The sequence below is a fragment of the Mustelus asterias genome, chromosome 17, assembly GCF_964213995.1.
Source record: "Mustelus asterias chromosome 17, sMusAst1.hap1.1, whole genome shotgun sequence".
NCBI lineage: Eukaryota > Metazoa > Chordata > Chondrichthyes > Carcharhiniformes > Triakidae > Mustelus > Mustelus asterias.
Window position 1 is genome coordinate 55403608 of NC_135817.1, and position 13648 is coordinate 55417255.

The 13648-nt window shown below is 42.8% G+C and overlaps 1 protein-coding gene across 1 annotated transcript in view; it reads left to right on the plus strand.

Annotated features, from left to right (window-relative positions):
• Positions 1–13648, plus strand: part of spag17 (sperm associated antigen 17) — a 170399-nt gene that overhangs the window by 123983 nt on the left and 32768 nt on the right. Inside the window, exons 44-48 of the mRNA XM_078231884.1 lie at positions 5097–5199; positions 7057–7162; positions 8309–8386; positions 11070–11174; positions 12056–12127. Coding sequence (XP_078088010.1) covers positions 5097–5199; positions 7057–7162; positions 8309–8386; positions 11070–11174; positions 12056–12127 — 464 coding nt within the window. The remainder of the gene's footprint in view (positions 1–5096; positions 5200–7056; positions 7163–8308; positions 8387–11069; positions 11175–12055; positions 12128–13648) is intronic.

The window sequence follows — 13648 nt, forward strand, 5'->3', positions numbered from 1 at the left end:
CCCACATATAGCAATCTGATAATGACCAGATACTCTGGGCAGAATTTTACCGACCCGCCCACCATAGGAATCGTAGCGGGCGGGACAGGAAATTCGGCAGACCATGCAAAGGTCCATTAACCTTGGGTGGGAATTCCCAGCCTTGGGACAAGCACGGCCAAAAAATCTCACCCTCTGTTTTTGTGTTGATTGAGGGATGAATATTAATCAGGATACCAGAGCTAACTGGGATGGGCAATAAATGCTGGCCAAGCCAGTGATGTCCACATCCCGTGAATGAATTAAAAAACTCCCCTGTTCTTCTTCGAAATACTGCCACTGGGGTCTTTAACATCCACCATAGAAAACAGGCAGGACTTCAGTTTAATATCTCATCTGAAAGATGACACCTCTGACACTGCAGTATTCCCTGAACCGTTAGCCTAGATTTTGTGCAGTCATCTGTGGAGTGGGACTTGAACCCACTAGTGTAGAATATGCAGTTGAAGGCTGTTGTTTTACCCACAATACTAATTAGATTTAAAATTGCTCCAGCCTTTTGGTGCCTTACCTCAAAATTCCAGCACGACTGTGGCAAAAGGATTCAGAATTTGATTGGGACCCAGATATGCCAGATTCCTTCCTGCATTGGGAATTCGTGGTGGGTCTTGTAAGGAGCAGAATTTCTGCCCACTTCTTAAAAAGCCTATGATGCCAGTGGTTAAGGATGGGGACTCACCAATTGAAGTTCCAGTGTCCCAGCCCTCAGTCAGGACATGACACATGAGAGGCACCTAATCCTGGTCTCAAAGATAGGTCCTCAGGGGAACACCAGAGTTAATGGTATGGGAGCAGGAAAAAAAGCCAAACATGGAGCTCCAGGAACCGATTTCGAAGGCAACACCATGCTCAAGGAAAGGAAAGTTGAGATGGAAGCAATACTTTGCAGGGACGATGGGGGCCAAGGGTCATATTTTTAAGGTGAGAGGTGATTACAACACAATTAGAGGAGAGAAGGACAACGTCTGAAGAGAGTTGAGGAGATAGGAAAATGGGTTTAAGAAAAAAAAACAGGGATTATCTTTGCATTCCAGAATGATTCTGGAATAGTGAGTAGTTTTAGTAGGTGAGAGCAGAACCCAATTGTATTTTAAGTGATCCAGCGAGATGGTGGATAGCTGAATCAGTTGTGCTTTCAAGTCTGTATCCCTTGAATTTGGGGGAGCAGAGATGAGGACCATATCGGAGGAACGAACAGCCAGGGTGAAGGAGAATAATGGTGATATTGAGGACTAGGACATCAAAAGTAGAGATGAGGGTGCAATTGAGTAAATTGCCAAGCTAATATCTTCATTCTAGAAAGATTGAAATATATAAATAGGAAGAAACAATGACTGAAATTGTGAATATTTTGACAATAATTTGATAACAGTATTCAAATTTCATATTATAGTTCTTTATAATGCTGTACCATCAAGAAGGTTAAGATATTATGGCATGCCCAACAACAAAGTTAAATACATAATTCTACTTCTAATGAAAAATTTCCAGTCTACTATACATATTATAATTATAAATCTGGTACTTTAATCACAGTCTTAAATTTAAAGAACTGTATTTGTTCATATTGCTGTGTTTATTGCATCATGTCAGGGAAAGGCACTAATGAAAAGTGGAACATCATGTCAGGGAAAGGCACTAATGAAAAGTGGAACTTTTTCAAGGAACAAATACTGGGTGTCCTTGATAGGTATGTGCCTGTCAGGCAGGGAGGAAATGGCCGAGTGAGGGAACCATGCTTCACGAAAGAGGTGGAATGTCTTGTGAAAAGGAAGAGGGAAGCTTATGTAGGGATGAGGAAACAAGGTTCAGATGGCTCGATTGAGGGTTACAAGTTAGCAAGGAACGAGCTGAAAAAGGGGCTTAGGAGAGCTAGGAGGGGACATGAGAAGTCCTTGGCGGGTCGGATCAAGGAAAACCCCAAGGCTTTTTACTCTTATGTGAGGAATAAAAGAATGACCAGGGTGAGGTTAGGGCCGGTCAAGGACAGTAGTGGGAACTTGTGTATGGAGTCAGTAGAGATAGGCGAGGTGATGAATGAATACTTTCTTCAGTGTTCACCAAGGAGAGGGGCCATGTTTTTGAGGAAGAGAAGGTGTTACAGGCTATTAGGCTGGAGGAAATAGATGTACGGAGGGAGGATGTCCTGGCCGTTTTGAATAAACTGAAGGTCGATAAGTCCCCTGGGCCTGATGAAATATATCCTAGGATTCTTTGGGAGGCAAGGGATGAGATTGCGGAGCCTTTGGCTTTGATCTTTGAGTCCTCGCAGTCCACGGGGATGGTGCCAGAGGACTGGAGAATGGCGAATGTTGTTCCTCTGTTTAAGAAAGGGAATAGAAATGACCCTGGTAATTATAGACCGGTTAGTCTTACTTCGGTGGTTGGTAAATTGATGGAAAAGGTCCTTAGGGATGGGATTTACGACCATTTAGAAAGATGCGGATTAATCCGGGATAGTCAGCACGGATTCGTGAAGGGCAAGTCGTGCCTCATAAATTTGATTGAATTTTTTGAGGAGGTCACTAAGTGTGTTGATGAAGGTAGGGCAGTTGATGTCATATACATGGATTTTAGTAAGGCGTTTGATAAGGTCCCCCATGGTCGGCTTATGATGAAAGTGAGGAGGTGTGGGATAGAGGGAAAGTTGGCCGATTGGATAGGTAACTGGCTGTCTGATCGAAGACAGAGGGTGGTGGTGGATGGAAAATTTTCGGATTGGAGGCAGGTTGCTAGCGGAGTGCCACAAGGATCAGTGCTTGGTCCTCTGCTCTTTGTGATTTTTATTAATGACTTAGAGGAGGGGGCTGAAGGGTGGATCAGTAAATTTGCTGATGACACCAAGATTGGTGGAGTAGTGGATGAGGTGGAGGGCTGTTGTAGGCTGCAAAGAGACATAGATAGGATGCAAAGCTGGGCTGAAAAATGGCAAATGGAGTTTAACCCTGATAAATGTGAGGTGATTCATTTTGGTAGGTCTAATTTAAATGTGAATTACAGGGTCAAAGGTAGGGTTCTGAAGACTGTGGAGGAACAGTGAGATCTTGGGGTCCATATCCACAGATCTCTGAAGGTTGCCACTCAAGTGGATAGAGCTGAGAAGAAGGCCTATAGTGTGTTAACAGGGGGTTGGAGTTTAAGAGCCGTGGGGTTATGCTGCAACTGTACAGGACCTTGGTGAGACCACATTTGGAATATTGTGTGCAGTTCTGGTCACCTCACTATAAGAAGGATGTGGAAGTGCTGGAAAGAGTGCAGAGGAGATTTACCAGGATGCTGCCTGGTTTGGAGGGTAGGTCTTATGAGGAAAGGTTGAGGGAGCTAGGGCTGTTCTCTCTGGAGCGGAGGAGGCTGAGGGGAGACTTCAGAGGTTTATAAAATGATGAAGGGGATAGATAGAGTGAACGTTCAAAGACTATTTCCTCGGGTAGATGGAGCTATTACAAGGGGGCATAACTATAGGGTTCGTGGTGGGAGATATAGGAAGGATATCAGAGGTAGGTTCTTTACGCAGAGAGTGGTTGGGGTGTGGAATGGACTGCCTGCAGTGATAGTGGAGTCAGACACTTTAGGAACATTTAAGCGGTTTTCATAGAAAAGAAGAAAACCTACAGTGCAGAAGGAGGCCATTCGGCCCATCGAGTCTGCACCGACCACAATCCCACCCCACATATTTACCAGATAATCCCTCTAACCTACGCATCCCAGGACTCTAAGGGGCAATTTTTAACCTGGCCAATCAACCTAACCCGCACATCTTTGGACTGTGGGAGGAAACCGGAGCACCCGGAGGAAACCCACGCAGACACGAGGAGAATGTGCAAACTCCACACAAACAGTGACCCGAGCCGGGAATCGAACCCGGGACCCTGGAGCTGTGAAGCAGCAGTGCTAACCACTGTGCTACCGTGCTGCCCATTATTGGATAGGCACATGGAGGACACCAGGATGATAGGGAGTGGGATAGCTTGATCTTGGTTTCAGATAAAGCTCAGCACAACATCGTGGGCCGAAGGGCCTGTTCTGTGCTGTACTGTTCTATCTTCTATGTTCTATGCACTTGATTTTTTTTTAGCCCCAAAAAGTTAAGAAACAATAAATTGTACAGATATTCTGTTAAAGGCAAGTACATTTTATTCAAAGCAAGCCTAGAATAATTTGCATTTAAATGTATCAGTGATTTCAATATTCTGTACCTGATTACTCTTATCTCTTTAATGCAGCAATAAAAAGAAAAAACAGACATCTAAGTGGCCACAAAGATTAGAACAATACAGGTAAATGTAACCTAGCAACAAAATTCAAATATAAGGAACAAAATTCAAAAATAAGGAAGCTTCTAATTTAAAGAAAATATGATGGAAAGCTGGGTTTGTTCCTTGAGAAAGCTAGTGTTTGCCAGGCAACCAATTTATTACTTCTGATTAGTGCATTAGTACAATAAAAATGTGACTTTTACAGTTCCTCCCAGGATGCTCATCATTCCATAGCTGTATGCCCATTCTTAACAATAGATTTCCCCAGCCTATCCAAATATTCTGGTATATAAAGCCTAGTTAAATTAATTGGTCCTGAAAACAAGTGAATCATCAATCCTAAAGCAAATGCCAGGACCCATGATCTTTGTAGTTTTTTGCAGCCTCAACAGAGCAGGAGCCATACGAAGCTGTGTTACAACCAGAAAGGTTGCTTTCTATGGTGCAACTGTAAACATTGGTGAGAATTGCAGCGGACATGCTGAATTTACTTAGTCTCCTGAGAAAGTAGAGGAATCGATGGGCTTTCTTGTAAAATAAGACTAAACAAATTATTTCCATGAGTGAATGGATCATTAGTTGTCAGAAATTATTATTATAAAACAATTTCAAGATTGCTTTGTCAAAATACTGCAACAACTTTCAGAGAATTCTAAAACATAAGGTTTTTCACATAGTATTATCACACTCTGACCACTGATAAGCTTACATGCTGTACAACTGGATACTGTCAGTGAGTGCATTTGGCATCAGATATGATCATGCATTATAGTCCATAACTACTGTATCTTGTACTGACAGGCAAGAACTTGATGAAGCAAAAGGAACCAAACTAGCTCTGAAGAACATGCTTGTCCCGTCATACTTTCAGTCTGACGTGAGCAAGGCCATTGACTCAGGCCAGGTATTACTACACTTTTCCCTTTTAAATTTTTAGCACTAAATTAAAGCACTCTGTAAATGTGTAATTTTTTTTATTGATCCAAAGTAGGACAAGTTGAATGTTTGTACAAAAACACACACACAGCAAAATTCCTAACAAATGAAAGCAAACCAAAGACCATTGATGTTTTAAGAGGAAGTCATCATGACTTTAGAAACAATTGATCATGCTTCACAACATATTGGAATTCTCTGAGAAGCATAATACATTAATTGATGCAGATTATTTGGGGAACATAAAGGATATTTCTACATTTCCAGATGAGAACAGCAGTCACAGGGAGTGCAAGTTGAAGAATCAGTATATGTCGTTGTAAATCGATCTCTGAACCACATTCCCTACATGCACAGCTTGCTAAATAAACCTAATGGCTTAGTATTGTAGCAATGTGTGTGCAATTGATAAGTGAATTAAAAGTCATATGCTTTTATTTTCAAATATGAAAGTAAAATACTGTAGATGCTAGAAATCCTCAGCAGGTTTGGCAGCATCTGTGGAGAAAGAAATTGAATTTTTATCCAACTCTGATGAAAGTCTTTTGACTGGAAAATTAGGTGGAATTTTATGCTGCACAAGGGTCCCTGCACCCTGACATAAATGTCAGGGGAAGTTCCCGCCCCCTCTGCAACCAACAAGGTAAGTTTTTGAAATATACCAACATGCCATACAGCTGGGAAGAGCAGGAGTGTTCCCCCTGACACCACATTTAGAGAAGGGAATCAGCAACCCATCACTCGTTTGCCAACTTTCCAAAGGGAGCACTGGCCTCTGACCTCTCTTCCCCACTGCCTGACCTCCAATCCCACCCCTCCACCCATGACCTGACCACCAATTTCTTCCTCCTTTCAACCCAACTTCCAATCTCTTTTCTCTTCCTGACCTGACTTCTGACCTCTTCCCTCCACCCTGATCCTGTGTCTGACCTCTTTCCTCCTCTCACAACCTGACCTCGCCTCCAGACCTGACCCCCAACTTCATCCCTCCTCGTGACCAGACCTCTAATCTTTCTGTCCGCACCCGCCTCAGCCTGTCTTCCAATTTCCACTATCTGGGTTTCCAACTCGGTCATTAATTTCAATGCATTGCTATGATTTGTTTCTAGTTCACTCTTTACACATCACCAAGTTAATGGAAACGCATTTGGAGGCCCAATATTGGACATCTTTAACCTCACTATTCAAGTATAATAATAATACTCTGCCCCAATGCAGCCAAAAATGTATCTGTCCAAATTTCAAAGGCATTATTTTCCTTTGGACTTTTGGCTAAAATCAAGCGTCGGATCAAGCTCAAGATGGGGTGCAATCCTTTACCATGTCACCAAAAGAGAAAATGCTGGAAAATCTCAGCACGTTTGGCAGCATCTATAAGGAGAGAAAAGAGCTGCCGTTTCGAGCCCAGATGATCCTTTCTCGAAACGTCAGCTCTTTTCTCTCCTTACAGATGCTGCCAGACCTGCTGAGATTTTCCAGCATTTTCTCTTTTGGTTTCAGATTCCAGCATCCGCAGTAATTTGCTTTTATCCTTTATCTTGTCAGTTTGGATCTTGTTTGACTCTCTTGTGGGGACCATGAATTGGATTCAATTTGAATTTGAGTTTGGTTTTTGGAACAAGCAAGGAATCCACTCTGAGCACTGGCTTTGTAACTTTAAGAATGGTGTAAAAATTTAAAATGGGGAAATTCTTCAAAAAGAAAGTGCATTCCTTGATTTTCCATGCATTCTCAATATATTTAAAATAGTGTTCCAATGCACAAATTCCAGTGATGGAGCTGAGCAAAGTACAAGGCTTAGGTTATAAAAATTTATTTTGTACAGGAGCTTGATCTGGATTGTTTATCAAAACCATTTCCAACGAGCCAAAAGATGAAGGGACAAGACACATTTGATCATTTGGCTTCAGCTTCCCCTCATACAGATACAGGTAAGTGGTATAAAACTTTACAGTAACCAAGGGAGCAGAACTGCTTTGAGCTATTACCTCATGAGGTATCATGAAACCCTAGAATTCTCATGTAAAATTACAATTGAGCAGCTTTATTCCAAAGGGTACCTTGAAGTACTTAGTCGCAGGGAAATGCTGAAAATGTCTCAAGAGGTTGAAGTGAAACTACCATGACACCTAAGAAGAAACTGATATTTCATTGAGGTAGAGTCTGTGAATGCACACCTCAATTGTACAGACTGTACAGTACAATATTTAGACTGGCTCCCTGTCCTGAGTTCAGAGTTACATTGCCCCATGTTCTTCTGTCCCTGATGCCTTCCTTTCACTAAGTAATAAGAAATTTAAAAATCTTTGGTTGCCCACAATGTAAGAATCCATGAATTGTCATTTGTAATGTTTTGTAATAAAGAAGGATGCAAATTGAAGTTTACTATTTTTTCTTAATATGAAGGGTCTTTCAGAGTGCTAACAGAAAAATAAGAAATAATGCACCTCATTTTTAAAAATAACAACTGCAGTTTATATTGATGGGTTATCTCAGTAGTCTGTTTACTTCTTTCAACTTTTGTAATGTTTTGCCAATGGGCCACGGACATTAGCAGTGACCCATGCTCTCTTAATAAGCAGTCCAAATATTGATATAATGTGTTACTTCAACATGCATGGCACTCAGCACAGCGGAATAAAGTGTCTCTTATTTTGGCTCTTCTTCTGCGCTCTATGCAGCTGACTTTCAAGTTTTCACCTTGAGGTGTGTAAATGTATATATGTGGAAATTGCCAATTGAATGAGTTGTACAACATGGGAGGAAAAGCACACAGGAAAAATAGCAGCTGAATCAAATCTGCCCCATGATCATGGCCTGGAGCACCATGACACCTTGTCCTCCCACCCAACTCCTCATACCTGAAAATCACTGAGAGAGGCAGAGACATAAAGCCAAACAACTTAGGGCCAATAAAGTCCATTATCTTGCCACGTTCCTATATTGGATACATTGAAAAAGGAGAAAAATGTGGTTTTGAAAGCAACTGTTCTCATTTCTGTAAACGGACAGGTAGATAGTATAACAGTCTCTTCTTTCAGAAAAGCATTGTTAATTAACATTTTTTATTTTGTTAGATGTTGGTAACAGCTTCAAAACATCAGATAACTCAACACAACAAGCAGTCATCTCTCAGTCTCAACATTCCACAGAAGGTAATATGTTTAATAATTTATTTGGGAATCCACAATACTAATGATGAGATTGCATAAGATTATTGCTACTGACTGTTCACATTTTCACCAATAACCATGTGTGTTAAGTCTTGATTCTTTCTTTACTTGTGGTCAGCAGCAAAGTGACAATTGTCCTCGACCTAAAGTACCCACTTACTGGGCTGAATTTTATTCTCAGAAGGCGGTGCCCCACGATGGGCCATAAAGCTAGGGTTGATTCATCCATGCTAACTGTGGCACCCACAACCGCATTTTCTGATGGTCAGGCAACTAACTAACGGGGCAGCACGGTAGCACAGTGGTTAGCACTGCTGCTTCACAGCTCCAGCAACCTGGGTTCGATTCCCAGCTTGGGTCACTGTCTGTGTGGAGTTTGCACATTCTCCTCGTGTCTGCGTGGGTTTCCTCCGGGTGCTCCGGTTTCCTCCCACAGTCCAAAGATGTGCAGGTTAGGTTGATTGGCCATGCTAAAATTGCCCCTTAGTGTCCTGGGATGCGTAGATTAGAGGGATTAGTGGGTAAAATATGTAGGGATATGGGGGTAGGGCCTGGGTGGGATTGTGGTCGGTGCAGACTCGATGGGCCGAATGGTCTCTTTCTGTACTGTAGGGTTTCTATGATTTCTTCTATGATTTCTAACTGGTTGCCTTCAGGGCTACCACCCCGATAAAAGATCATAGGAGCTGCCAGCCAATCAAGAAGAGGGCATCCTGGAAAGTTGCTGCCTGCCCAACCAGGAAAATGGGGTCTTGGCATGCCTGGGCCAGTCAGGCAGGCCCAGCCAAGCAAGTGGGGTGGTTGGTGAAAGCAAGCAGTCCCAATGCCTCAAGGGATGCCATTCCTCCTGGGGGACCCCTCCATGGCCAAAGAATGACATAGGAAGTTCCTCCTTCTCACTATCATCACAGGTCTGCTGGGAGGCCACAAGGGTTGACAAGGTGGTCTACCAACGCAACAAAGGATTCACACCACTGGTAAAATGCTTTGGCAGCACAAAGTGGCCCATAATTGGCAACTTAAGTGGCTCCGTTGACCGCTTGTTGGGATGGCCATCCTCCACCTTCCCCACTGCTGGTAAAACGTCGTGGCAATGGGAAGATGACAGACACTCCACCACTTCAATCCCACCTTGTTTTCCATTTTACAGGCTCCCCCACCTCCAAATCCATCCCCCGGGGCTGGTAAAGTCAAACCCACTTAATGTGAATCTCCTACCAAGAATCTCACTGGGAAGGCAGAGAATTTCATCAACGATGTGCAGGGTCGGTGGATTGGCCATGCTAAATTGACCCTTAGTGTCAGGGAGACTAACTCGGTTATGGGGATAGGGCCTGGGTGGGATTATGGTCAGTGCGGACTCAATGGGCCAAATGGCCTCCTTCTGCACTGTAGGATTCTATGTGGGCCCCAGCATAGATCTGCCATGTTCTGTGTGAGTGTAAAGGACCGAGTGCATAGTGCAGTAAATAGATGCCATAACCACAGAATCCAAAATGACAGGGCAGAAAAGACGCACCCACAAAAGGTTTTTTTTCAAAATATTTTGGTAATAGTCATTTTTAGAAGCATGTGAAGATTTTTAAAACCAAAAATTTGATTAGAATCATGTTAAAATGTGTTGGAAATTTGAACAGAAACATTAAAAAGTCAGATATAAATGAGCAGAAAAATGTTGTCAAATTTAAACATGTAAGTTAAATGATATTAGAATCAGGTTAAAAAGTCATAAATTTAATCATTTAACACAGGGTTTCCCAAACCTCTTGAGCTGCTTGGTCGTGACTTCCCAAGAGCATCCGGGAATCCCAAACATTCTCATAATGTTTTTTGCCACCAAATAGATGCAAAGTCAAAAATCGAATGTAAACAAGTTTTTTCTAGTTATATCTGTGCATATATGAAAAATTAGGAAGAGGCAAATAGTCACAGATACACTCCCTGTGTATGACCCACTTCCCCCAAGTGCTGCATCACCTGAGCTCCCCTGGGAATACTGCATGCCAGGTGAACACTTTCGAAGACCAGTTGTGTTTCACACCGCCGTGGATGGATTTTTTGATGTGGGGAAAGGGTTTCTGGTGTACGTGCCTGATAATATGTTCATTTATTCTAATGATGCCCCCAACTTTGAACGTTAGAAAATGTGCCCCATTGCTGATGAGGGGAGGGGGACAATCGTGTCATGCTTTCACGTCGATGTAATCTGTGACTTTGCGCTTCTCGTGATATTTTCTGCTCCTGTCACCGAACCTGCCCAATGCAAACAGGAGCGGAATCTCCCAGCCCAGGCTTATAAAAGCACCTGAAAGAAATCAATAGCATGAGGAATAATGGTCACATTTGGATAAAACAGAAATATTTTGATACAAAAAGCAGCGAGCAGTCAAAATAATCAAAGATTAAAGTCAATGAATAAAGAGTGCCTCTGGCAGAGGGTTAACAAAAACGTATAAACCCAGAGGCAGCAGCGAAATTAGAGGCACACATGAATCACACATGTTGATACGTACGATCTGCTAAAATTGTGATACAAAGATGAATAACTTTGAATAATGGATAAGTAAAAGATTTGCTTTATAAAAAACAGTTCATATTTACAAGTTAACAGCAGCCTCTTCTCTCAGATAAATGTCACCAACAATTTTTATTTTTGTCACAACAGGTCCAGTGCCAGCTTATGCAACACGGACAGACAGGTGCAACCTCAAAAGATCAGACAATCCAACACAACAGACTGTGATTTCTCAGTATCAACATTCCACAGAAGGTAACGTATTTAATTTATTTGAGAATCTATCATACTGTTGATGAGAACGCATATATCTCCTCTTCATATTTTAACCAATAATTATGTGCCTTAATGCTTAACACACAAATGCTTCCGGTGAGTGTTCTTTCTCTGTCTGAAAAACAGTTTAAAATAATCTGTGAAGCACGATGAGTCAGGCACATTTGACAAGTTCTGCAATACTGACAACTGAAAATCCTTTCAAGATTTTACTTATGATGATGTTATCGATGATTGTGTGAAGAAAATATGTCCCTGCAGAAAAAAAACTATCTAAATTGCCATGGATTGCAAACAACTGGTGAAGCAAGAAAATCTTAAAAATATGTGCCGCTTCCCCATCTTCTGCTGTTTAAGTTCTGTTTTTCAAACGGGACTACCATTTACTGGTCTGATATCATGGATGTCACATGCAGACAGTTGTAACCGGTGCGTAACCACCAGTCCCCATTGCTCTCAATATTGGCCTTCAGAATGTCTCTTCTGGACCAAGAACAGAATTCTGCCAGACAGTTGCCAGCTAAGCCACTGATATTGGACTTGGACTGACTGGACTCCACTTGACTGGAGTGTTTGCTCCTGCACTGGACTTTTTCTGGCTCATTCTGTTCTGCACTGGCCTGTGATGTGCTACAGTCATATCATCAGCTGATTTCTCCATCTTGTTGTCCATTGGCCAGTTCCATGTTTGCTCACCTCTAGACATGTAGATCACAACATTGACCATCTGTACCACCATGCTGACAACAGGTAAGCTTGGATTGCAATTGATTAATTACAGGCTTGTTTTCATCAGTTAAAAAGCACTAAAGCAGTTAAGAGTGATTTGGCATTTGTGTATTTTTTGTGTATTTTTGCAGCTTGCATTGTGGATTTGAATTTGAGTTCAGCAATTACAGGCTTGTTTTCATCAATTACTAAACACCGAAGCAGTGAGCAGTGATTTGTGTACTTGTACTTTTTTGGTTTCTGTGGCATCGTGGATTTGAATTCATCATTTACAGGCTTGTTTTCATAAGTTATAAAGCACTGAAGCAGTGATTTGTGTATTTTTCTGTATTTTAGTGGCTTGTATCATGTGAGCTGAGAGTAGGCGTGGTCAGGAGGGCAATGATGCCATTTGAGGGTGGGGCTTGAAATCATTAGGTGGGGGTTTGATGTATTTGGGTTGGGATGTGACATCACTGGTGGACAAGGCTTGATGTCACCCTGGGGCGATGCACCATGTAACCGGTGGGGCAGGGTGTGATGCCATGGGGGGGGGGGGGGGGGGGGGGTGGGTGGGGGCACAGAAGCAAAGCATGGGGCCCCAAAAGTGTAAGTCCACTTCTGCTCCATGCATTAACAATGCAGGTCTGTCTGTTCGCCCAGCTAGCTGCGACAGTCTTGGTCACATATGACTTTGTGATGCCAGAGAGAGACAAGTGTGCCAATGAAGTTATGCAATCTGTTTAGGCGGTGTGGCTGTCATGGATGAATAGCCAACAATGGGCAAAATCTTACCAAAAAATGGTAGAGTGTTGGTTCCAGCGAGAAAACCAGCATGTTCAGGTGAGTTTTCTCTCCAGATCTTACAATACACGGTCAAAAAAAGTCATGGGGGGCATGTTTCATGCCGTCATGCAAAAAAGCCTAAGCTCACTGGCAAAGCCCGATTGTGCTGAGATTGAGGCGCATCTTTAAAGAACACCCTGATCAGAACAGCAATAAACCTCCCCCAGCCCACCATGGAGGGCTCTGGGGCTCCCCCAGCTCAATCAGAGCCAGCATGGCCCCTCCCCCTGATCATCAGCCCCTCCCCCAATCATTAGCCCCTCCTTCCCAATCATCGGTCTCTTCCCACTCCCAATTATCAGCTTTTCCCCCGCTCCCTACAATCATCGGCCCCTTCTCCCCCTCCCCCCACCACAAGAGCGAGATCTGCGACTTCTGAATCTTGAGCCCCACTGGCATTCCCGCAAATGACAGGAGTGTACTTAAGATCGCCCTCACTGTGTGCAAGCTATGCGAAATGTAGATGTGAGATTTTCAACAATGTTTGAGTGTATGGTAGAGAATATGAATGGCAGGTCCTGGCTGCTTTTAAGAGATTGATGGGGGTGGTGAGCAGTGTCTGAGGTTAGTTTCGCATGTGGTAAGATATGGCATTTGAAGATGCAAATACGGACCTTGACCACTTGTAAGATCATTGGACTTTCTGCAACACTACATCCAGATCCTCAGGTCTTGACTTCTGATATTGACATCCTTGGCTATCTGCTCCCACCGCCTTCTGAGTATGCCACTGGAGGGCTTCCTTTCCCCCTGCTGAAAAAAGCCATCTCTCCTATTTTCTACCTTCTCTACCAAGGCCTCAAGCACAGCATCACAGTCCACTCTCATGTTGTGCCATTTTTCAATAATTCACAGGCTAATTAATTTTGTGCAAAAGCAAAATACTGCAGATGCTAGAA